Source organism: Idiotropiscis lumnitzeri, chromosome 13, assembly GCF_059441095.1.
Source record: "Idiotropiscis lumnitzeri isolate Australia: NSW breed Sydney's pygmy pipehorse chromosome 13, RoL_Ilum_1.0, whole genome shotgun sequence".
NCBI lineage: Eukaryota > Metazoa > Chordata > Actinopteri > Syngnathiformes > Syngnathidae > Idiotropiscis > Idiotropiscis lumnitzeri.
In genome coordinates this window covers 6,320,277-6,345,186 of record NC_142403.1, presented here as the reverse complement: position 1 = coordinate 6,345,186, position 24,910 = coordinate 6,320,277, and the positions used below count along the sequence as shown (strand labels likewise).

The window sequence follows — 24,910 nt, the reverse complement described above, 5'->3', positions numbered from 1 at the left end:
GTTGTGGCTGTTGTGATTTCTCTTTAATTCCCCTTGCACACAATAGCAGAGCCCTTCAACTGTCTGTCCATCCTCATATATAATATAACATGGTCTAAACCAGTTTTTACAATTTTACAGATTATTCAAAGATATGTTAACGCATGCATCACGGTAAAGTGCAGAGAAATTTCACAGTTTGAGATCCCTAGCTAGGGTATTGCAGATTATTTTAAATTCATAATTTAAAAACAATAGTTAAAAGGGTGAACACAATCAGGTTTTGACAGTCTTGCTTCAAAATGAAGTTTCACATATTACCCTCACCTTGCATATCTTGTAGAGTGAATCTTGTCCATCTCCGTCAGAGTCCTTGAAGTAGTCATGTGCCGGGAAGGTACGGTGGATGTCTCGAGTGATCACTCCCTCCTGAGCTGAATCCTGAAACGTGTTTACAGAGCAGGATTACACAATGTGTCACTAAGACTGAAAGCAAACCGACAGTTGAATGTATCGAATATGTATTCAACACTAAAACGTTTTCTCTCTCACGCACATGTCTCGCTCCTCAACACAGTAATCTGAACACACCGTTTTCACTCGCTCTGTTTTTCTTGAGACCAATAATCTCTCTGTAGATGCTGATGAACCAACCCTCAGCACGACTAGCCTTGATGTGTGTATCAGAGAGAAAATGAAGATCAAGAATATCACGAGACAAGAGGTATACGACCCAAATGCCATCTGCATTCCTACGTCCAAGAGAAAAAAAAAGAGTGCTTGTATGATCTGACAGGAAGGCATTATCCTGCTTGTGCAGTCAACCAGCCTGATCCTTCTACCTTCAATCGACTTGGATTTTACACCCTTTTTCTTTTGAAACTGAAGCAACGCTCCTTGCTTAAAGTTCAAGGTTCTTGCCACACATTTGCTGGGGATTTTGTCTTCCGACATCTGCCTAATCAGAAAATCACAAACTGACTAGATGATGATGAAGTCGGCCCTCCGTTGCAGCCAGACCATCTGTTGCAGGACTCTGCTCTCCTTGTCACTGGAGATATTTATTTATCACTCTGGCTGTACTGTATGTCTGAGGTCATTGATATGCTGTATCATTAATGTTAAACGCCTCCCTTGTGTTGCGGACCGATGGAAAACAAGCTGCCTGCACTTCTCAGAAACAATCAACAGAATTATAGCTTGTAATTGGAAAGGATCTTTATTTTGAAATACATGGAAGGCAGAAAAGCAGAGAGTTAACGCGGCCACCTCACAGTTGAGAGGTTCCGAGTTCGAATCTCGACTGTCGAATCAGTGTTGTGTTTGCGTGGTTGCGTGAGTTTCCCCCCCAAGTGCGACAGCTTTCTCTTCGATTCACAAAACAATGCATTTTTGCTTCACTAAAAACTCTAAATACTACAGCACATACATGAATTTAACTAAGTTCTTAATTTTGTTTCACTCTACTACATATTGTGGGATTCTGTTCATCTTAACATGTTTGGTACTGTATTGCAGGAATAGTAAGGACTAGAAAAATGCAGAATTTCTAGACAGTCCACATCTTGAATGCCAGAATGTTCATACAAAATTGAAAACTGTTGGTTTCTATGCATACGGGAGACAAGCTTCCCAGCCATGATTTAATAAGATGTACAACAAGGAGGAGGTCCTTATGTGCATTATGTGTTAAAGATAACTATAACAGCTACAAAGTGCATTATGTTCATTAGGCCCAAAAAATTAACTAACAGCTTTGTATGTATGAAGTCAGTGTTGCGTACCACTGTAATGTTATTTTTAACCTCACAGAAAATGTAATTCCATGAATGAGATTCCTAAATAACATTGAAGAAGCAACACAGAAAAACATTATTGTCCAAAAATAATGAATATTTATCTGGTAACACACCAACATGGTGAAGATGGTGCAATTTACCGTAAAGCTAAAGGCAAGTTCTAGAAAGCATGACTCCAGCAAATTTGGAGTACGTCAATTTTCTTCATATGATACTCGTGGGGAGTAAGGGATTACATCTAACGGCATTATGTAATTATGAGTCAAAAATAAAATAATTATTGAGTTACAGAAAAAAAAGTATTCAGATTTCAGTATTATGTTAATGAGGGAAGAAGTTGGACGTAGCTCGGGAAGTGACGTTGGTAACTGGTCATGTCTGGCTTCTTGAAAGCAACCATTTTAAAAGCGACTCAGAGGAAATGGAGTACGCTAAGAGCAACTGTTTGCATCATATTCACGTGAGGACTTCTTCATTTTAAATCCGATTTACAAATAAAAGTGTGAGCGGTCAAAGTCATCCAGGCTGATGGTGGTTTATGGGGGCGAGCCCACATGCCAGCAGCAATAGCTATTCCCTTTGGGAAGTAAGTGTTTCGCTTCCTGTCACAAATCAACCACAATTTACATTATAATATTCCCAATATTAACCTGGTCATCGGGAATAAAAAAAGTTATTTTGTGGGTGATGTTATGTTCTTCTGGAATCTATTGTTTATGTGCTAATTTGTGTTCTAATTTCCCGCTAATTTATATTACACCATATAGAAAGCGCTTTGTTACAGCTCCAGCTGTTGTGAAAAGTGCTATATGAATAAAGTTGTATTGTATTGTATGTATCATCATTACTGTATCATAATTACAAGGGTGGGAGGAATTGCGTGTGATTGATTATGCGTGAGCGTGTGTGTGCACACGAGCGAAGTGCAAATTGCAAAGGTTGCCTTTGTAAGCTAAATCTGTCCTCTTTTTTATATTTAGCTTTTGGACTGGAATCCCAAATGTTCCGGCTTACTCCCGCATAGGGCACCAACCTATCGATTTTTTAATTATTTTATTTTATTTTTTTACTAGGAGAAATTAGGGGTTCATGTAGAAAATCTAGAGGTGTACAGTGTCAATTAATATAAATGGAATTTTATAATCACAATTGCACTAATTTCCACAAACTTCATGACTGATATAACATAAGTTTGCCAGCAACAAAAAAATATTCAAGAAACAGCAAATTTTAATGTGAGAGTAGATGAACAACTTACTTGCATTGTCACAAATTCTACGGGCAAAAATTTGGAGGCAGTCTGGATCCCCGGCCTATTTTAAAAACATGCATATTAAACATGGAAAAAATTATTATTATTAATGCAGATTTTGTTGCTATTGAATTTATTTTGTCGTTATGAACATATTAGAGTAAAAATAACCAAATTGCATTAATAGTATGGTACTCGGATTATGTTACTGATGACATTTTTTTAAAAGGTAACTAGTAGCGTTGTCGTTTGAATGCCGTGCATTTTCGGAACATTTGTGAACCGTTTTTGCCACTAAAAGCTTTATTGAATGTGTTAAACGGTTATTATTAATAAAAGCAGCCTTTCCAATCTCGTGACCTTTTAAATGTGCAGAAGAACAATTGTGCTTGACTGCTTATGTCACTGTCCAAAGATTTTGAAAAATCTATGGAGTTATACAGTTGAATCGCCTATAGAGATGTGCATGACTCAATAAATATGCATGATCCTTTAAATAAACCATTTTAACACAGCTGTGGACAGAGAGTACACTAACCTGAAAGTGTTCCTGCATATTAACTACAGTACTTGCTAACCTCCAACTGTGAGGGTCTAAATGTCACAGAAAATCAAGCTGAAATGGAATTGCAAAAGAAAGGCCGAATGTCATTAAGAGCTGTGAGTGGCAGAGAACGGAGCTTTTAAAACCGCAACTCAAACCTTTAACAAATGCAAATCAACCTATGCATAACACGGATAGAAAGACACACCAACAGCGTGTCTAGTCTGCCCTATTTTATAGAACACAATTGTAGAAATAAACACACATGGGGTTATCAGGTTTAAAACAAAAATGACACATTTTTAATGTCCTTTTTTAGTTAATACGAGAGGTCCCGGGTTCAAATCCCTGAAAAACATCCAACTAATATGATTTAATGTGCCTTTTTAAACATCGCGGCTTTGAAGGCAAGTCGTGATTTAATTAGGAAAGTCAGTCACTTGGTGGGTAGAGTAAAAAAAAAAAGTTGTCAAAACAAGTTGAATATTATAATCAACACAAGATGGTAAGAATTATAAAACAAGCTGTCAACAGGCCAAAAAAAAGAAGTAGCAGTCTGCCTTTTAGGCAAAATTTACACACTACAGAGAAAACGCTAAGCTGTTTCCTAAGCTGTTTGACTGAGGACAAAAAAACAGAACATTGTAGCCCCTTTCAATCATTAACAATAATCCCCACCCCTCCATCGCGGGTCCCGGGTTTGCGGTCCTGCTGTTATGCGTTGCTTGTACAGGTGTGACCACCGTATTTCTTGGACTATAAATCGCACTTTTTTAATAGATTGGCTGGACCTGCGACTAATACACTGGTGCGCCTTAAACATGGGAAAAATATATTATTTCACAGACAGCCACGAGAGGGCATTAGATTTATGCACTAATATCTCCGATTCCTCACAAAGACAACCGAGAAGGACTGAAAACAAATGCCCCTCAAGAGAATCATATTCTGCAGACTACAAAACTGCATGTAGTGAAATTTGCAGCTGAAAACTGTAATCGAGCAACAGAAAGTTAATTTTAAGTTGAAGAGAAACTTTTTAGGGACTGGCAAAAACCTATGGATCAGTATTGCTCCCATTGTACAGTGCAGTATATAAAATATATAAATAGATAAAAGAAATGACACAAAACACGCACACAAACATACACACAAGTCAGTCTGAGAGGGAAACAAATGACCAAGGTCCAGTCCTTGAGGATGTCATAGCTGGCTATAGCTATGATGTCTGACAAGGAGACTTGGGCAGGGAGGGAAAGGAGGAGCGAACTCTGAAATTATTTTTTGATTTTTTTGCCCCATTATGACTTCTATTATTTTAAATTCTATACATTTATTCTCATTTTGAAAAAGTTCAATCCCATGAATATTATGTCTAGGTGATGCCCCACACCCCATTCTCCACAACTATCATGTAGTTCAGTCTTCGGGAGCACATAGTGACCTACTAAGTATTAAGTCTAGAGTGGCTTCTGGGGAAGAGACGGTTTTCCGTGAGAGCATTGTTGACATGCGCTTGAACTAAGCACCCAAGCCTCAACTCACCTGCAATGTGTGCCTTTTTTGTAGAGAGTCGCCTCATAATCATAAAGTATCTCTTCATTAGTGCATGAGTTTATTTTGGACTTTATGCACATGCACAATTGGAAGCATGAAGATCCGCTTGAATTACTATAAATTAAAGTAAATTGAGTAAAGTGGAAATATTTTTTCCAACACTTCATAGAATAATAATTACAGTACTATAATCTCAATGTAGTACACACTAAAACATGTTAGGTTGTTTAGCAAAGTATTACCCAAGTGCAGGGTTATTACATGTTTTGCCCATTTTTGGGTTGGTTGTGAGCTGGGTCAAAATCACTCAATCCAAAATGGTTTATTTAATCGACTCAAGCCGAGGATAGGAAATGTGATACAACCATTGTGGGATATTTATTGGATCTCTAGAATTGACTCAACCGATAGGAGGCTTTGCTTCAAATCACATAGAAAAACTTCCATCCACCCAATCTCCTTGAATCTCCATACCTGGCCAGTCCGAAATTTGAGAGCACAAATTGCCACTGGTAGAACGTATTTTAAGATAAATTAATAATTTTGTGCACACTGCGTATAAAATTCACACTGACATGGTCACACCAGTTTGCTGTTATTATTGTTTAAAATTATCATTTTTTTTTCTTTTTCCAGACATTCCTGAATCATTTTAAGGAAACTGTGCCAGTGTTCATACTTGACCGTGCCAGCTTTCTAGCTAGTTTGGTTCAATAGCTTACTGCAGGGGTGCGCAAGAGAGCCACAATCCAGGCAGTTTTAGATGTCTCTCTCCTCCAACACACCTGATTCAAGCTTTGCAGAAGCCTGATAACAATCCTGATATGATATGTGGCTATGACGAAAACCTTCCTCTGCAAAAACGGAAAAATACCACTCAACGCCATGATGCCATCTGTGCCAAACATTGAAAAAAGAGGACACAGATAGTCAAAAAAAGCGGCATGCTGGTGACGACATTTTCATCCGTTGCCGGGATTGGTGTGCACAAGGAAGCAATGTCCCGCCTTTCCCAAGCAGATCACATTGGAGCATTCTAGACTGACACTGTCATGTTGGTACAGTATTGGAACAAAGTGCACTTAAATGTCCTTACCTTTAATATACAGGAAACAATTAAAATTGTTTACAATGAAAGCTCAACAGTTTGAATCTTTCCTATTACTATTACAATACGTATAAACGGAGCTTCGTTGGTGACAGTCGACATTTAGTCCGAGCCCACATGTATCTCACGACTGCCCTTGTCATGCTAACGCGAGCACACCTAACACATAACGTCCAACCATCCATTTTCAAAACCGCTTAACCTCAATAAAAACTGATTGTCGAGAAATACAACCCAGCAGACCAAACCCGAAAGTCCGGTACAGGCCCAGACAGCGACCGCCGCCCAATTTGAAACTGTTTGAGGTGATCAAAGCATGCAACATTCTCTCAAAGGCAATGCTTGTGTGTTGAAAAGAAGTCAGAACATTTTCATTTCTCAACCGATTTTCATGAGGCTCACTTTCTTGTCAATGCCAAAGCGTGTGCTATCAACACCGAAAAATAATAATTTTAATTGTAATATTTGTTTTTTGTCATGTCTATGAACATGTACACAGCAACACTATGCCTGTACGAGATTTATCAGCAGATCGTCATCTCTTAATGTTCATGACTATAATAATGAAAGCCAATCGGTTCCCAGAATGCATTGCATGGTGCCATATATTTAATTAATGAAGTTCTAAGGACATTAATCCTACTCATGTGTGTTTCTGTTATGAGCAATTGAATGTGTGTCATATTTAAGCGCCACATTTGCTTGATTGAACTGCATAGGTTCTACTGCTTTTATTTTTATTTATTAAACAAACCGTGACTTTAGGTTTTGTATAAAATAGTGACATTCAAGCCAATTATTACTAAGCATGAACATAAATGTCTGGATTTTTGCAGACATTTGATAGACATGTACCTTTAGTTCCTGACCATAAAATGGACAAAATAGGATCGCCCGCCATTGCGAGTAGTGATATTTTGAAGTAAGGCCGCTAATCGGTCTGCTTCCGACACCTGGTAACATTACTCCCCTATCCGTACGATTAACATTATATCTTACCAGTAATTATCTATGCTTTCAATACTGTATCCAAATATCTATACCTGACACCTATAGATTCAATGAATCTGAATAGAACTAAAAAAGAGGGGGGGAAAAGACAAGAATACTTGTTTTTTATTTATACCAACACAGAGGGATACATTTAAAAATGTGCTTTTCATCAATGTAGTGTGGAGTGCTGCGGTATATTACTGCATCATACTTAAAATTGTCACTCATTTTTGGTTGCTTTAATACTCTGAAGCTATGAAGCATACACTTATTCCCTCTAAGTACTGTCCAAACAAGAATTCTGTGCTGCTCATTAAGATGAGTGTCAACGTGAAACATGCAAATGCTGAAGGCAGCAGCTCTTTAATCTCTGCAGGGGGGCCGTGGTGTTCAGCAGGAACTGCAGCCTCATCAGCATCATCAATTTTATGTCACAATACCCCAGTTCCACCTACACAATGTGTACTGTTCTACGAACACAAAACAAATAGAATGACAAAGAGAAGTTTGATGAAAACAAGGCCTTGACAAGACTCTGTTTTATCCTCTCATTCTGGAGTGGAAAATATGAAATGTCTGGTCATAGATGGCCATATTGTATCTCCCCAGGCATGTGTCATCTTCAACACGGCTAATCCTGTACAGGGTTGCAGAAGGGTGCTGTAGCCTATCCCAGCTAACTTTGGGCAAAAGGCGGTACACCCTGAACAGATATTGTCAATGAACAGGAACCGATCCCTCGCTGCTAGTCAGATGAGAGTACCACTACACAATCAGTGCCGCTTTCTCCACAGGCATTATATATATATATATATATATAGAAATATTTATTTTTTTCCTCCTTCCTTGCTTAATTCACCTATTGATGAAATAGACTCAGGATCAAGTGAGTATTTAGTATCTTGCACAAACACACATCATTCGGGCTGGGAGACGTCTCCAGTTGGTCCAAAATGCTGCTGCTCTCCTTTACTGGCTCCTTTTTCATTTTAAAATTCATTTTAAGATTCCTTAATTTGTTTTTAAATCTTTAAGTGGTCTCACCCCACCTTACCTCTCTCTGCTCCTCCCCTCCACTTTCCTGCTCTGTGCCTCAGGTCAGCTGACTATATGTTTTTGGAGGTACCAAGGACTAAGCGGAGGCTCAGAGGGGATGGAACTTTTTCCGTTTCCGGTCCTTCCTTTCGGAATCACCTTACATTAAACGTAAGGCAAACCACCTCTCTGTGTCCATCTATAGGATATTTTGAAGACAGCTGGTGAAAAAGCTGAATGCTGTCACTGTGCAGACAGAAGCTGAAAGCTCAGCATCATTACTGCTATCACTATCATCCGAAGGACCTTCAATGTGACTGATCCATCCACCGCTGCCACAGGTGATTCAGTGGACGGGATGTTCAAGGGGATCTAGAGGGCAGTAGGCAGTGTATTTGTTCCATTTTTGGATTGGAGCAACAGAGTAACAGAGAATCTGGGGCTGTGATAAGGGTAACCAGTAGATGCAGACCCACAAATAAAGCTGATTCAGGCCAATTATCTTTGTTTCTGAATTGCTTAACAAGTAATGTTAAAGAAGTTCGACATGCAAGTTCGATATGTCATTATGATCGTCCCTAATATCGGAGAAAGAAGTTTAAGCTTGCATAGCAAAGAACCTGATTCATATTAATGAGGCCACCTATTTCAGAATACATACATGCAATGTGCACTAAAATATACATGAAACAAGAAAGGTCGGGGCTAAAAGGGCATCTTGCCTGAAAACAGCAACCTTTGGTGCTCAAATGCCAGCAAAGCTGAAAAATAACACAGGGTGCAAAAATGAGCAGGAATACAGTATTAAACACTCGCAGCGATCCTCACCAAAATCTTCGTATGACATAATAAATGATAATTAATAGAAAAATGAGCACTGCAAGGCACCCCAGCGTGGATGCATTATTTCTTCACACGCTATGCACCTTTCAGGCATTCCCTGGTGGCTTTTAAACTGATTGACAGAAGGCAGAAAACAAGACAGATGGAAATAAGGAGGGAATGAAAAGAGGAGAAGAGTGATGGCTTAGAAGAGACGCACAGAGAAAACTGGAGGAGATAACACGAAGACTGAAGTGGCAAAGGCAAGCGCTTCAGAAAAGAGAGAGAGAGAGATGTACATAGAGGGGAATCGGAGGCTTCCTCTAATTGTAGCCTGCAGGCATGTGGGGCAGTCATACTATTACTCAGGCTATTACGACAGTTAACTTATTTTTTCACAACCATTTAAAAAAAAAAAAAGAAAAAAAAAAAAAGAAGAATTGTTGATGTGTCCAAACTTGCAGCCCATCTCAACATCCTTTTACAACATCAATATGGAGTCCTACCAATATGTTTTGCAGAATTCTAGACTCTTCTGTTGCACTTCTTATGCTTCCGGTTCTTACTGGACTGCAAATGTTTTGTTTGTAAAGAAGAATGGTGCTAAATGCATCCCGATCGGTGAGCACGACTGAAATGAAATTACCGGAACTATTTCATTGAGGTTATTGCTTCCAAAGGATATTGAACTACTTATTAATTCCAGGGGTTCACATGTAAGTGTCATTCTGATATTGGGTTACATCAACCACACAACTGTAAAAAGTCACTTTCAGTGAGAGAGTCCCCTACTAGCAGGCTTGATGGATATATGTGTCTAGCACAAATAAAAGAAACAAACCGATAGCTCAGGGCATTCAAAAGAAGAACAAAAAAAAAGAGGATGAAGAAAAGAACAAAGAGATAGTGGTAGATGTATTTGTTGCATTGGAAAAGTAGTTCCGCTAGTTTCTACCGGTTCCAATAAGCATCACAAAGTTGACTGCATGCACGTTACTAGCTAACATTGAACAGCAGATGTGCCACAAAAATGAGACAAAACAATAATTTCAGTATCTGTTTGAATTAGTTTTTTTTTATTGCAAGAAATTAGTTCGGTTCTGCAAAAGGGACGAGTGTAGTCTTCACTGTAGCCTATGTGTCTGTAATATGAGTTGAATATGATGACAAAACGAGATATGTGGCAGCCATATTGGATGGGGCAAGTTCCAATCAAGGGTGGGAGCCCCTCAGATTGGCCTGAAAACGATGTCGGCTTTAAAGTTAACGCCGTTTAAACATTGTTGGCTGTAAGCGTTGGAATTCGCTCAATAATTTTGCATTGCTCGAGGACCGACTGTGCATGCTAAACTTTTAACGTGAGTCTATCAGCATTGTTCTCAGTGCCCAAGCCGTAAGTTACATCATTTTTTGAGATGCCAGAGAAAAGAAACTGATGTGTCTCATCAATAATCATCGGTCCTCTGAAATCAGATATTACATATTAATATTGAATGTTTATTTCATTTTCAAGATCTCCATCATGCTTATTTGACAATATTATATAACTCCCAGGAAGTGAAGCGGCGCCCGGGAGCTGTCTGGTGTGAGATGGCACGCTTTACTAAATCAACAAGATACAACTGATAGACACTGGCTCCATGCAGCTGAACACTCAGCTCTCACTAAGCCCTTCACTGGCAGAAGCACCAATAAGAAAGGATTCTACATGCACTAAAACCATGGCAACCACTATGCGAATTTGTTTCTCTTAGACAGAAAAGGAGACAAAACAAAAATGTTCTAAATCACCTTTACAAGGAAACAAAAGTAATCGCTACTTTACTCGGTATGCATAACTGAGCAATTGAAGCAAGCAAAGATAATAACACGACTCCCACTGGCTTTGGACGGTATGGTAGGTGTTACACATTATGCTACATCACTTGCTGAACTGTTCTAGTTTTTAAATGACACATTTCATTAATATATGAAATCTCTTTTTTTCCCCCCCAAAGACGATGGATAATGAGAAACCAATCGATGTACAAGTTAAAGAATAACTCATTGCTTGCCCGATTACATGAATCAGTTAAAAAATATCCCAAATGTGTTAGACTTTTGGGTGCACTGTAATAATCAAATGAATAAAGGAAAAATGGTTTGGCATTAACATGATTATATATATTCAATACTATATTTTTGGGTGGGAGGATCTTGAAAAAAACTCTAAAACAAAAAAACAAAACAACAAAAAATACAACCCAAAAAAAAAAAACCCTGTCAATAAAGAAAAATAAAATATAAATCTAAATGAAATCAAATCAATAACCCCTCTATGGTTGTGATGGCAAACACCAGAAGAAGGTTAAAGGTGTTTGTAGTCGGCAAGGTTTCCTTTTCTTGATCAGTGACATATTTAGGACATGAAGATGGCTGCTATTTGAATAAACGTGTGCTCAGCAAACCTTGGAAAGTTCAGGTCAACAGAAAGTGCTTCACTGGCAAGTCAAAAGCCATTTGTTTTATGGAGAGGCACCATTTTTCAATACAAGCGTTTGCAGTGTGGATGCTTGAGGACCAGGAGATATTATGAACAGTGTAGCGTGCGTGAGCAATAGGAGAGAAATTCTTTCCACTGATTTGGTTTTCATACAAACGACAACCTTTGAAAGCCTCGCACTGCACATACGATGGTTATAGAAACTATACATACCCCTGTTAAAATACCAAATATGTTTTGAAACGATTTATCTTGATCTTATTTTTATGTCACAAATACTTGGCATTTGAACAAGTGAGTGCCGGCTTTTTATAATCCACTGTATATGACAACAAATATCCCTTCAAATCACTGCTGACACATCTGCCTCTGTCAGCTCGTGACTTTTTACTTCAGGGGACTTTGTGAGATAATCTATTGCTATGATATTCAAAAGGACAGCAGCACTGTAATTAAAAAAGAGCACTCCTGAGACCTTTATCCTTGGTTGTTGGCCAGGAACTTTCGAGCAGCTCCCCTGGAGGCTTTAGGGAGGGTGGCAACATCTGGCCGACTGAGCAGCTTGCTAATTCATCAGCCTGTGTAACTATGGCGTGACATTTTATTGGTCAGGATGATTCTACATTTCATTAAGCTATGTTGGGAACTGAAATGTGAGTTATGATTTTGTTTGCATTTAATAGCTTGCAAGGATGCAATGCAAAAATCTCTTCTTTCCTTCACTTTTTGAAAATGAGTAATGTACAAGGCTGTTTCATGGCATATTTGAAGCTAACGATAATTCAACACAGATGTGAAAAAGCGCTCTACAGTTCTACTCAATTCACAATTTAGCGTAAAAGCCTATATGAATGTAGCTTTATGAATGCCGTGTAAAGCCTTTGTAAACGCGGAGCGAAATGTTACGGGAACGCGACCAATTGTCGACGCCTCTCAGCCAGCATCACAAACAGCAACAAACTTGAATGAATCAAGAGTGGCATCTGCCGTGCAAGATAGTGGGACTGAGACAGACCAAAAACGGTGTTGCTGGATTATTTATGCAAAAACTCAATCAGAAATCTTCTTGTGGTCAAAGAGTTAGTTATTGCGTATTACATGCGTATGTGCGTTTTGTACCCAAATTAGTGCATATTGTGTAAAATTATTCTGTTGAAAGAAGTCGTATATCGCATTCTGTTGAATCGTTAAACTTATCAATATGTGTCGTATCGGTTAAAAAAACATATCGTTACACCCCTGTTTGGTATACTTTAACGGTCAGTATTGTAGTGCATGACCAAACTATAGCATTAGTTGAGACAAGATTGTGGGTGCAACAATGACAACTTGGACAAGGAGCAAATACAACCCCCGAATAATTTGAGCAAATGTGTTCATTAATTTATTCATGAATAACATTAATTTAAGGGAACTCATTAATCATGATTTCTCACAATAACAATATTAATTAGCAACACTTCTTCTACAAATTTTTGGGAGTGTTTACATTTTCAAACGTTCAATATTCCTTGAAAATCACAATGTCCCATCACCAACGAGCTAATCTAAGCACAGGCCCATGGGCTACTCGTGTTTTTTGGGGGAGGGCGTGCACCACATTGGTGACCCCTGACCTAGAACACAGCCAATTCCATGTGCAGAAAACAGCCAACACAATTGCAAAGCAGCTGCATTAATTTTCAATCTGCCTCAGGCATGTCTCCATGTGGTATTATGAATACACTGCAAGTTGCATTTCATAATGGGTATGATAATTAAATTGGCAAAGTGCTGCTGTCTTTTACGAATGTGAACGTGTGTTCAATCCGGAAATATTGCTAATGAGTAGCGTGGGTGGGATCGGGCGTTTCCATCTCACAGAAAACAAATGGCTCATGGACGCAACACTAATATGAGTGACTCAGAAATAAACGGACCAATAAATGACTTTCATGGAACATTCGCTCCACCGAAGAGACATCAGTTCTGGGAGGAACAATTTGCATCTCACACCTGCCTCACCCTGCTTTTCCAGCACTAACTTGCGCTCTGAAATGGAGCCGTGCACACTACTGGGGGTGAAATACATTCCGTTTAATTGTTTCCAGTTTCCAGGCTATCACTACATGTTGAGCCAGGGTTTGATATTATACTCAGTCAGACAAATTTACGAAATTCAAACAATGGTAAATTATACTTTTTTTGTAGAATTAGGCTAAAATACATTTGCAACAATTGGTCAAGTAGTGTCAGATAAGAAATGTTTGAGCAAAACAGTAGAAAGAAAAGTTGCTTTTGCACCAGGCTCTACGGTTTGGGATGTCCAAATCAACAATGGAACTCCTGCTTTTGCTAAGCAGCAAATCTCTAGTCACAAAAACCTGACCTACAAATTCACAGTAACGGTTTGCATGAACAAAAAATTACTAGTGGTGTCCTTCTCTCCAATAAAAGACAATTTGACAAGTGTTGAAGCGGAACAATACAATTTGGTTCAATTCAGCCGGAATACAATTCGATTCAATATAATATTTTATATATTTATATCATCTTACAATTTGAATGAGCTTGACAATACTATAAATATGGCATTTGCTTCAAAGATACATATTTCGCTCGGCTAAAAGGTGATTGTCAAGTAAAATAAGCATTGATCATTTTAATCTATTCTAAAATAATTACAAACACTGAAAACAAATTATTTAAATTATTTAAAGTTGAATTGCTACTTTAAATGATTGGCCCACTTAATTACAAACTAGTCATGTCGTCAGAAGACCGTAGTAGGATGGTTGGAGGAAAGTACACTCAGGGATAACATAAGCTTTGTAACCATCGGAGTTATTGGACTGTTTTGCATTATTTAATGCATCTAAAATTGACTACGAAAAGAAAAGAGCAGCTGTTAGTATAGATAATTAAATTGAAGAGCTTCCTGGGATGACACATTATTATTAGTCTAACTACAACATTTGATGTGTTCGAATTAGTATAGGACAGCAAAGTTTTCAGGTCTGCTGCATTTTGTTGTATCATAACGGAGACCAGCCTATGTTACTTTCGACTCTGTAATAATTTCTAGACTTGCTGCAATGCACACAGCTAGTGCCAAGGACATAAATGAAAGAAGCGGCTTCCCCTCGAATTATGACTTTCCCACCTCAAAGAAGGTCAGGTGGTCTGGCTCCATCAAAAACGGAAAGAGGTGGAAAAGCGGCAGGAAGCAGCGCATGCTGCCAGTTGTGGAAATAAAAGGGAATTCCTTAAATAGTGGAGGTCATGAATACTGAGCATGCCTCATCTTGAAAGCTGCTTTTGGTTTGGCAGACGAGTGAGAGCAAGGAAATGTTTTTTGGAAGGAGCATAATATACAATCTTTCACAGATAAGAGAGAATAATTAAAACAACTTTCATAAATAAATTTGGTCTCTCAAATTGAAGTATTTTATATCTTTATCTATTTTTTTTCACTTTTTTCTAACTACCATTCTATGCGCAGCTGCTCAGTTAAACTGTAGGGCATTTTGTTCAAATGATATTGCTGTCAAAAATTGGCTCGACTAAGCAAGGCCGGAGGTGGATTTTAGGCCGCCCCACCACTAATCAACCCTCGTGCACGTGATGTGGTTCCGAGGGGGCAAAAAATGAATCTCAACCAACCGGCGAAATTGCCAAAAAATTGCGCCACGCACGGATGCTTTTTTTTTTTGTTTGTTTGTTTTTGTTTTGGGCGGTGGACGGAATGGGGTTGGGGGCCGACAATTTTTATGAATAAGGCCGGAGGGTCGAGGCCGTAAGGTTACCCAGGTTGCGGCCAGAGCGCGAAGGACTGATCGGCAAAAAAGGGTCAAGAGCCCAGCTCTGGCCACCGGTAATGTCGTAGTAATTTACATTCATACCTTTTGTGCAGCAACCATCATCTTCCGGTCATCGTGTGACTGATCCCCGTGTGCACTTGTTTACACCATTAGCGATATTGGGAGGTGAATGATTAACAATGGAGAGCAGCGATACACTTAACATTCATTAATTAACATTCATCCAAGTTATTTCACTTCTCACTTTGATGAAAAGGACATAATGAGATACATGAGCACATTGGACAGGATGTAAGACTCTGACTCACACTCCAAATCGGCATTTGCTATTCTTATTGACCGAATGACTGACTAAATTCAAAAGGAATCTTTGTACTTTTGCCAAAAACATGTCGTACTTCAACAAAAGAAAATCCAATTTGATCAAAATGGTAAACGGAGAGCACTTATAGAATGTAGCGATTTATTGTCAGAATACGTTTACAAAGCCATATTCACTCTCATTCAAACATATTGGAGTGTTGCCAAAACTGACACGTTGACGCAATGCATGAATCCACCGAAAAGGTTTCCTTTTTAGTTTAGAATAACGTCTCGGATCCCGTGGCATCCCCTGTTCAACAGCAGACCGGATGTTTGTTTTTTTTCTCTTTTGTTGCCATTTCAAATCCAACTACATTGTGTTGTACTAGCATCCTATCGCGAGCTCATCTCAGGTTCAGCGTAAGTTTGCAAACTCCCTGAGCCAGCCATTAAATTTGGTATGTGCCAAGATAAAACTGGTAACACTGTCAGCTAAAGCGGATAAATGTCAAAACTGCAGCTCTGCTTACCTTTTTGCTTTGACATGGCATTACACCCACATAGCCACACAAAAATATGACTAACTTGTTAATCAATACAATGCTTTTGTGGTGCACGACAAAGGTGATTTTAAAATCTGATTACAAACAAAACACATCATTCAGTGTTATCCTATTGGATGGCGATGCACATTTAAGGTTACGTCTAAGAGCCCAAATATTAGACAAAGATATACAATTCGCACATGTTTGAGGTGTGCATATTGCATGGGCAATTATCCCAATGATAAGATTTTTGCAAAATACTGTGCAACTCTAAGCTGTATTATTCTCGTTTTTAAGTACGTACCTACGTGGATAATAATCACATGTGAAGTCGCTGTTATTGTCACCTTTATTTGGTTGGCAGCAACAGCAAAACCAAGGCCTTTGGCAACATTTCCAAAATAAAAAAATAGATACTGTGCTAACATCACACTGCTTCCTAAAACATTAGAAGCCTATTCATTGAACACAATAGTTAAATATATTTTTTTTACTGTACAACAAGTTTGCAACACGCCCACACATTTTACATTACAGTCATTTACAGTGCAAAGGTTTATACATAGGCCTACAGTATTTGCATTAAATAAATATTTAACATCATCAAATTCAAAATCTTCTTGCACTTGGAATTGTTTTAATTTCCAAAGATTCTTGTTTTTCCTTTTTTTTTTTTTTTTTGAAAAATGGACGCTGACTTAGCTTTAGACTATGAGTTCAATGCCTCCAGTATGTTTCAAATTGTGAGCCGAACACACAAATTCATATAACCCCCAAAAACTCCCAATCAAACAAGAATCATTTGTGAAACTTCTGACTGTAAATCCACTCGGACAATCATGTTTCAAATTTGATCATGTTTGGTAACAACTAAGTCATAAAGGTCTAGCACTATTGTTGCTGTGTTGTTACCATATCTGTATACAAAAAGCTATTCCATAGCACTACCACTGGGGCAAGAGCACATTTTATCGAATAAACACCGGAGCATTTCACACAACTATTCTGTGTCTGGCGTTTCTCATATATGCCATGTAAGCACAAAATCTAGACATGGTTGAGCATTTTAAAAATACAATTCTCACATCCGACAGTTTCACAGCAACCCACTTGAAGGCAAAAGACCAACTGAATTAAAGGAACTACAGTACTTGAAATATCTGGTTTTAAAAACGTTTTTCACGATTGTTTAGCTTGCTATAATGCCGGTTAATTAACAGTTTGGAGCTAACTAGCCACATACTTTCATATTAGTTCATATTTTGAAACGATACTATGCTATTAATAGCAAACTATTCATTAAAAACAGACAGAAGGTGTATAAATCAGCCAGTATGAAGTTAACAGTATTGTCATGGCTTTGGACTAAATGAGTGCCGTGTTAAATTCAGTGGAGTAAACATAATTGGCATACCTCTTCGGTCTCTTGAACACAAAATAATGACGGCCAAGGAGGAGAATTGGGAAACGACAGGGCAGTGTACCTCTTCACTCGACAGCAGTTTTAGGGGCAAGCTGAGCAAAGCCATAATATTAGCAAACTGTTTTACCAAACAGGCAGAAATCTGGGACTTAGTTAAAAAAAAAGATTTCGAGAGGTGGGATTTATGTTTAATTCAATTAAAAGTTAAGATATGGAAAGGAAGGAATTTCAATGCTAATGTTAAATTAAAGGAGAGTAAATCTGGAGTTTCAAACAGGAAAATCTTGCGATACCGTATAGTGTATATGCCCACAACACAAAATGGTGCATATGTACAACTTCTGCACGATGGGAGAAATTGTCACTGTGTTCATATGTTGACAATGTTGTGCTATTGCTCAACAATGATCAAGTGACTGGACTCTACTTGCTACACCACATTTGAAAGTTTGTTTGTGCTTTTGAAAACAACAATGTTTAGGTGTGTATCAGAATCTGTCCACAGTATGCTTTCACCATTCTTTTTTTGCTACAGACATTTGAATGTTTTTCTAGGATGTACCTTACCTTTAACCTAAAGGGAACAGCACAAGTTCACCAGCGACCTTAATGACGAAAAGCGTCCAACCAAATGGATGGATTGAGGTATATATCTTATCGCATTGTTGGCGTACTTCAGGATATCTATTTGCATATACAGATGCATTTGCATGCTGCGAAATATCCTGCAGGTACTGTCCGCCAAATAAAAATGTGTTATATTTTTTTAGTGGTACATGTAAAAATAACGTGTTGGAGAGTCTGTGACTTGAGTGCTGTGGCAGGTGTCGTGACGAGAGTTGAAAGCAGCTCTGCATAATCTCATTGCAAGTCTCAATATTTAATTAGTTGTGTCAAAATAATTTAGCAATAGCCACTTATTGAAACAAAAACATTTTAAAATGTACTATTTCTGATTCCTTTCCCCATAAGACCAAAAAAAGCTCATTACAAATTTCAACTGTACTTGACAATAAATGTCAACATTTCTGTTGGAAGTGCAGACACATTTCAAAATGACTAATAGCCAGATTCACATTCCAGTTAGCACACAAGGGTTGCTCACTTTCTAAAACCGAAAATCAATAGCCATTGTAACAACATCCAAACAAGGCAGTGAGTAGAAGTTTTGGAAAAATGATCTTGCTCGCCCAATTTGCTCAACAAGATAGGATATTGTTGTAATTCTAAACATTTTGAAATTTGCAACAAACATGACAGTGACACATGTACTGTACAGGATCAATGTCAAACAACAATGTTGTGTGGTATAGCGTGAACTCATTCTCAATGTGATTCTCATTAAAATCATTTTATGCAAATAATCAATCCCACTTGATGATCTTAAAGTTCAAAACAGCATCATGGCCATAAAAGTAACATCATGAATTAGTTTTGTTTTGACTATTTCAATTCAATAAGGATGTATGTAGTTGTCAATGTCCATGGCATGTCCTCATACTTTACAAGTCCCGAAATCAGATGGAGCAGGAATTTGCTCTTTTTTGTGGTTTAGGCTTCCCAAAGTCCCTGTCATCTGCAGCACAGTGACTGAAGGAACAAATTGTCTGTGAGAGCCGACGCATGCCCAGGCGAAACACACTATTGGACAAGCTGTAGATGACACAGTTGCAAAAACTGTTGCTAATTGCCAGCCAAGTGGTAATGAAGGAAAGAGCTGGGCTGTCCAGGACATGAGAGCTTTCCAACACAAAGTATATGATGTAGGGTAGCCAGAGCATATAGAACACGCTCGTGATGCGGAAGAGCACCATCGCGTAGCGCCGATCCGGTCCATGTCCTCCTTGATGCCCATCCCTATCTCCATCGACAGTTTCCATCTCTTGGCTTGGAAAACGTGCCCGGCGTTCACTGATCTCCCTGTTGTGCTGCTGGCAAATGCGAAATATGTGATAGTAGGTAAAGCAGACCACAAATGCAGCAGGTGCGTACAGCAAGCACACCACGAAGCCTGTGAAGAGGGCTGAGGTAGGCCAAGACTGTGCACACCACTCAAAAATGTCCCCGTGATAGCCTGGCTTCCCCCACCCAAAGAAAGAGGGCAGGAAGACCAGACTAGAGTAAACCCAAATGAGGGTGATGCAGCCCCGGAGCCGGCACGGCGTCACCAGTTGGTTGTAAGATAGCGGTTTAGTTATAGCCAGATAGCGGTCCACACTGATACATGCCAAACAGGCCATTGAAACACTTTTGAGAACAGAGATGACATAGCTGAAGACCTGACAGGTGATGGGCTCCTGGACACTTGCAGGGTAGTGGAGCAGAGACAAGGTCGGCACGAGGCAGCTGAGACCAACCAGAAGGTCTGCGTAGGCCATGGTCTGGATAAAGTAGCTGGTGTTGTAGTGATGGAGCAGCGGCGCACAGTGGAATACGAAGATCACCGTCAAGTTGCCAACAATTATGAGCACTGTCAAGAGTACAACAACAGCAGTCTCCAGGATGCAAGCCTCTAAGCCTTCTTTTAAGCCCCAGCCTAAGGGACACGAATGGTTTGAAGCACTGCCAGTAATTACGTCTCCACGGCTGCTGTTTGGTGTAAGCATCGGGTCAGTCGCCGTGTCAGACAGATTCATTGTTCTGCGTTGTGTCCAACTGAGGCAGGTTTATGGTGCAACTTCCACAAGGCAACAGCATGAAACAGCCTCTCCCCACTGTTCCAAGTCCCTGTAGCCACCTTCACTTAATAGAGCTCAATACGCTACCCTTGCTCTCTTTCACCTGACTCTCACATTGATGAGTCTCAATCAAGGGAACATGGAGAGGAGAAAAATCATTAGGGCTTTGGGAGGAATAGGACGAGGCCCTTCTTTTCCACTGGCACAGCATGGTTTATGAAAGAGGAAGGTTGCATTTAAGAGTAGTGAGCGGGGAAAAAAGTGTCGAATTATAGCAGAAGTGAGCATCTGCCGTAAAGGTGAGGTTCATGCTGCTTTGCTTGCCAGCATGTGGCCTTTATCACCCATTTTAAAAGAGCTAACACCAAGAGGCTGAGGCCATATGCTGTTTTCACAAAGACGGGTGAAGGAGGTTGCAAGGTAAGACACCTTAAGGAGAGCTTAATGTAGTAAAGAAAATCATCAAGATCAAATTTGCTGAGTGGAATTGCCTTTGAAATGTACACAATATTTACTTTAAATGGAAAAATCCACTCTTGGGAGTCTTGGGGCTCGAAAACAATCGCACTGTCAATAAACTGACAAGTTTCACTGTATTATGGGGTAGCTGTGTTTGTAATTCAGTAGCAAGCTTCCCTTATTTTGGTGGTCCTCTTGTCACTGTCTGGAGCTCATGTATGCCTAGCCATTGTGAGAGTCAAAACACAGACACAGGCTAAAAAAAACAGGAGGATCACCACAGCAGATAATGTCACAATTCTCTCAACACACACGGGCTGTTGAGCGTATCAAGGCATCCATGTGCGGAAATTTAAAAAAAAAATAGCACATCCAAATCATTGTCTTTGCACAAGGGTGCTGCGAAAATGTTTTTCAGTGTATAAATCCAAGAGTGCAAAATTTCCGCTCAAAGTTCCGGATTTTGAGGACAAAAGGTGTATAAAATGGTGTAGGGTCTGATGAAGGCATGAAATGTCAGACTCCTATGCAGGCAGGTGAAGGGACTCTCTAGGAGCTATGAGAGGCCAGCTGAATTACTCAGGGCTCCACTCACTTTGACTCCTCAGCAATCCAGCGGCACACAGAGAGAGCGTCGGGACAATCCACCAAACACTTTTTTCATCTCAAACTCTTCACTTGCGTTCTTGTGTGGTATTCAGAAGTACGTAAAATGGGGGATTTAGCCCATTTTCCTCCAGTTCTTATTGTAACAACAGATTTCTTAACTTGCCTCCGCCTTTTAAAGCATGCATTCTGTTGTAGAGGGATGGGGTCCTGTAGAGCCTTGCCTTTAAATCTTCTCTCAGTATGACTGCCGCGCTAAAAAAAAAAATGCAGCGCAACAAAAGGGAAACTCACTCAAGGAGCATTAAAAAAAAATAAAAAATATTTCAAAGAAAAGGGTCCCAGTCACAGTCCTCGTTTTAAGCACTGTTCCCCTGCAAAATGTTCCATGTAATTCCAGAACAGTACAAGCCATTTTCTTAATATGTAAATCCTTTGTAGTCGGCACAAAGACAAAGACGGTCCTAAATGCAGTATGGAAAAAGCAGTTTCAAAATGATGACTACGCAGATGGTACTGTGCTAAATCTGCAGCAAGCGAAACAATGGGACGAAGAGTCCCTCAGCCCTGGTGCAGTAAGAAGGAGAGATGCTGTGGCAGGCTTACACTTTCCTCCCTCCCGCTCTCTCTCCCTCCCTCTCTCTCTTTCTCCACAGTCTCTCTAGCTCGCACATTCAATCTCTCTCTTTACATGCACACACACACTCACACACGCCCTCCCTCTTCCTTGCACTCTCAGCCTGCTCACTGTTCGACGACTCTACTCCCTGCTTCACCTGAGGCTCCAAGACATTATTCTGTCTGCCACAATAGCTATTCCCAGCGGTACGTTCACATTCTAAATATTAGCAATATCTCACATATTGTATATTATCTAAAAACCTTGGACACTATTTTTCACTTCTCTTGTGAGTTTCCCCACTTAATTTCATTTTTCTCGTCCTTTTCATCCCACATACAGTCTGTCACTCGTCTTGGGATGCAGCTGATTATAATAAACTGTTTTCACACCACTACGTGATATTCAAATGCGCATTCACCTTTTCAAGTACGGAAAAGAGACTGCGTTAAACCTTCATCTTTATGTAAACATTTATGGAATCCTTTTCTGAGAGTCTGATTCTAATGAATAATGTTCTCGTAGTGAGGCATCACTGTCAACAAACATTTACCAATTGTAGCATTATACCATTCAAATCAACTGCTATTATTCACATGGCCATTTTTTCAGTCCAAAGCATTACATGTGAATAAAGTATAGAATATATAGAAGGGAGGGATGAATAAAGGATTCTTAGATGCATTAAATGCATTTTAATAAATTAAGTACTGTAGGACTGAAGGGAAAAAAAGTGCGGAAGTATTTGATTTGGGATTTTTTTTCACATGATAAAAGATTATGTTTATGTTATTTTCAATTTTAGATTTCCCTTGCCACTATTGAGTGAATCTTGTATAGTCTCAGGTAAGTAATATTCTGAAGATGAGCAAGGAGGATCTACCGGCAACCAACTGCTACGGACTGCTTCGGGACATGCTGGTCCACCAGGTGTTGTGCTAGGTGAGTGTGAAGAGACGCTTGGCCCCGGGATGAAACTAGGGCCGCTAGGTATGTTCAAAGTGTCCATTATCAATATGAAGATGGCCTTCAAGTCACATTGTTTCGCGCATCGATGCACAAGTCCAGTGATCCATCGCTAAGAGTTGTCACACTTGGGTTGGGTTGGGCCGGCCGGCGCTGGCTGGGCCACTTATTTTAAATGGTCGGCTTCGGGTTTCTGGTGATTTTATTCATTCGAGGAAAAAAACATATTCATAGCTTTCTGGATGTGTGTTAAAAAGTAATACCTAACTGGTTTACAAGCCTCTGTTCATTTTCATTGACCACACCCAGGCCTTCCAGACCAGTTCAATCAAGATATCATTTCAATAGAATCTGTCTGACAAAATGAAGTAGACCAAAAGATCTCAAAGCTGCAACAAAATGCCACGATTCAAACGAAAGCACTTGACATCTATCAGTCTGGAAAGGGTAACAAAGTCATTTAGGACTCCGGGGAACTGAGTGCCATTATCCACCAATGGAGAAAACATGGAACGGTAATGACTCTTCCCACTACAAAAATTACCCTAGGAGCACAGGAGGTCAAAAAGGAGCCAAAGACAATATCTAAAAAATAAAATGGCAATAAAGGTAAATCAGTTCTCATGACTCCACAGTAAGTAAGTGACTAGGCAAAAATGGTGTCCAAGCTGAAAACCACAGCTGACATAAAAGAAAATAAAGGATCATCTTACTTTGACTGATGAGACAAAATTAAAAAATAACTCAATCTATTTTACCATGGAAATATTTCTTTCTAATTACACTTATAAAAGTAGTATATAGCCACATGGTCAGAAAATTAGAAACAACATATATAAGGAAAAGAAATCGGCATCAATTTAAACTAGCACATTGCTATTATAGACATTATGTTTGAAATCAGCCATCAGTTGTTTTTCTTTTTTAAATTGCACACTAATTAATCATAATGAATTATTCTTCATTTGTCCCTCAGTGATTAACTGGGATGCCATTTTCTACGATCAGTTCAAATGTTTAACTGATTTTGTATATAGTGGTCAGTCGGATAGAAATAAAACAGCTGTCACTCTGTCAGGAGCCAGTCAATGGAGAGCTCAGCACAGTGCTGTTCACCTTTGGAGCTGGACACTGATGAAAAACACGACCAGAAGGCAACTGTTAATTATTCATTCTTCTACCAAAGTGAGCCAGCGTGGCCACTTGGAAACAAAGGTGAAAATGTCCCACAATTCAACCCTTCTCCTACCCAAGATCGAATTTGTATTTAACTGTACTTCGATATAAAGACTGACAGATAAAAACATGACTATATTGTGTATTATGTGCATGGTGTGGATGTTTTCTAGCCTGTTTGTTTCAAGGAAAGATGGCAAAAAGTCACTAGTGTAGAGAAGCAATATATTTGATATAATAAAGTTATGATTATGTTTAGCGCTTGGGACGTGATATTATAGGCATGACTAACAGATAAAGTATGACTCAAATACAGTCACAAGGGAAGGATGTTACATATAAAAACATTCACAAGACATTTAAGCGATACACTTTCAGTATAAGATCAGTTACTGTGTCTTGTGTATATGTTAGGGCTATATCTAATGATAATGATTTTAATACTGCAATTAATAAATCAGATGAAATTTTTTTTGCTTAATCTATGAATTCAATTAATTTTCCCTTTTTTTTAAACACAAAAAACGCAACCAAATTCTGATTTGTTTATATTTATAATTAATTCCACAAAATAGTAATAGTAATAATAATGCAAACAAAGCTTCAGGTGATAAAATGTTACAAAAACATATAATCCTTTGGATTTACATAAAAATAAGTATGGACAGTGGTTGTACATTTTAAATTCATCTTTCAACAACATAAATAGGGCACAAAATAAAATCATATTTATGAGACATGATTTTAACGCGTGCAAACAATAT

At 39.0% G+C, this 24,910-nt stretch overlaps 2 protein-coding genes across 3 annotated transcripts in view; both read right to left on the bottom strand.

The window, feature by feature from the left end:
• Window positions 1–24,910, bottom strand: part of rabgap1l (RAB GTPase activating protein 1-like) — a 97,172-nt gene that overhangs the window by 39,439 nt on the left and 32,823 nt on the right. For both annotated transcript variants that reach the window (XM_088313025.1, XM_088313026.1), the window contains exon 14: window positions 307–420. In XM_088313025.1, the coding sequence (XP_088169151.1) occupies window positions 307–420 (114 nt within the window). The remainder of the gene's footprint in view (window positions 1–306; window positions 421–24,910) is intronic.
• Window positions 16,892–22,123, bottom strand: LOC148324148 (G protein-coupled receptor 52-like). Its single transcript, XM_088314071.1, has one exon. The coding sequence runs from the start codon at window positions 20,276–20,278 to the stop codon at window positions 19,160–19,162; it is 1,119 nt and encodes a 372-aa protein (XP_088170197.1). The 5' UTR covers window positions 20,279–22,123; the 3' UTR covers window positions 16,892–19,159.

Excerpts from the sequence above, each read along its gene's own strand:
- LOC148324148 (XM_088314071.1), bottom strand. The coding sequence starts at position 20,278 with ATGAATCTGTCTGACACGGCGACTGACCCGATGCTTACACCAAACAGC.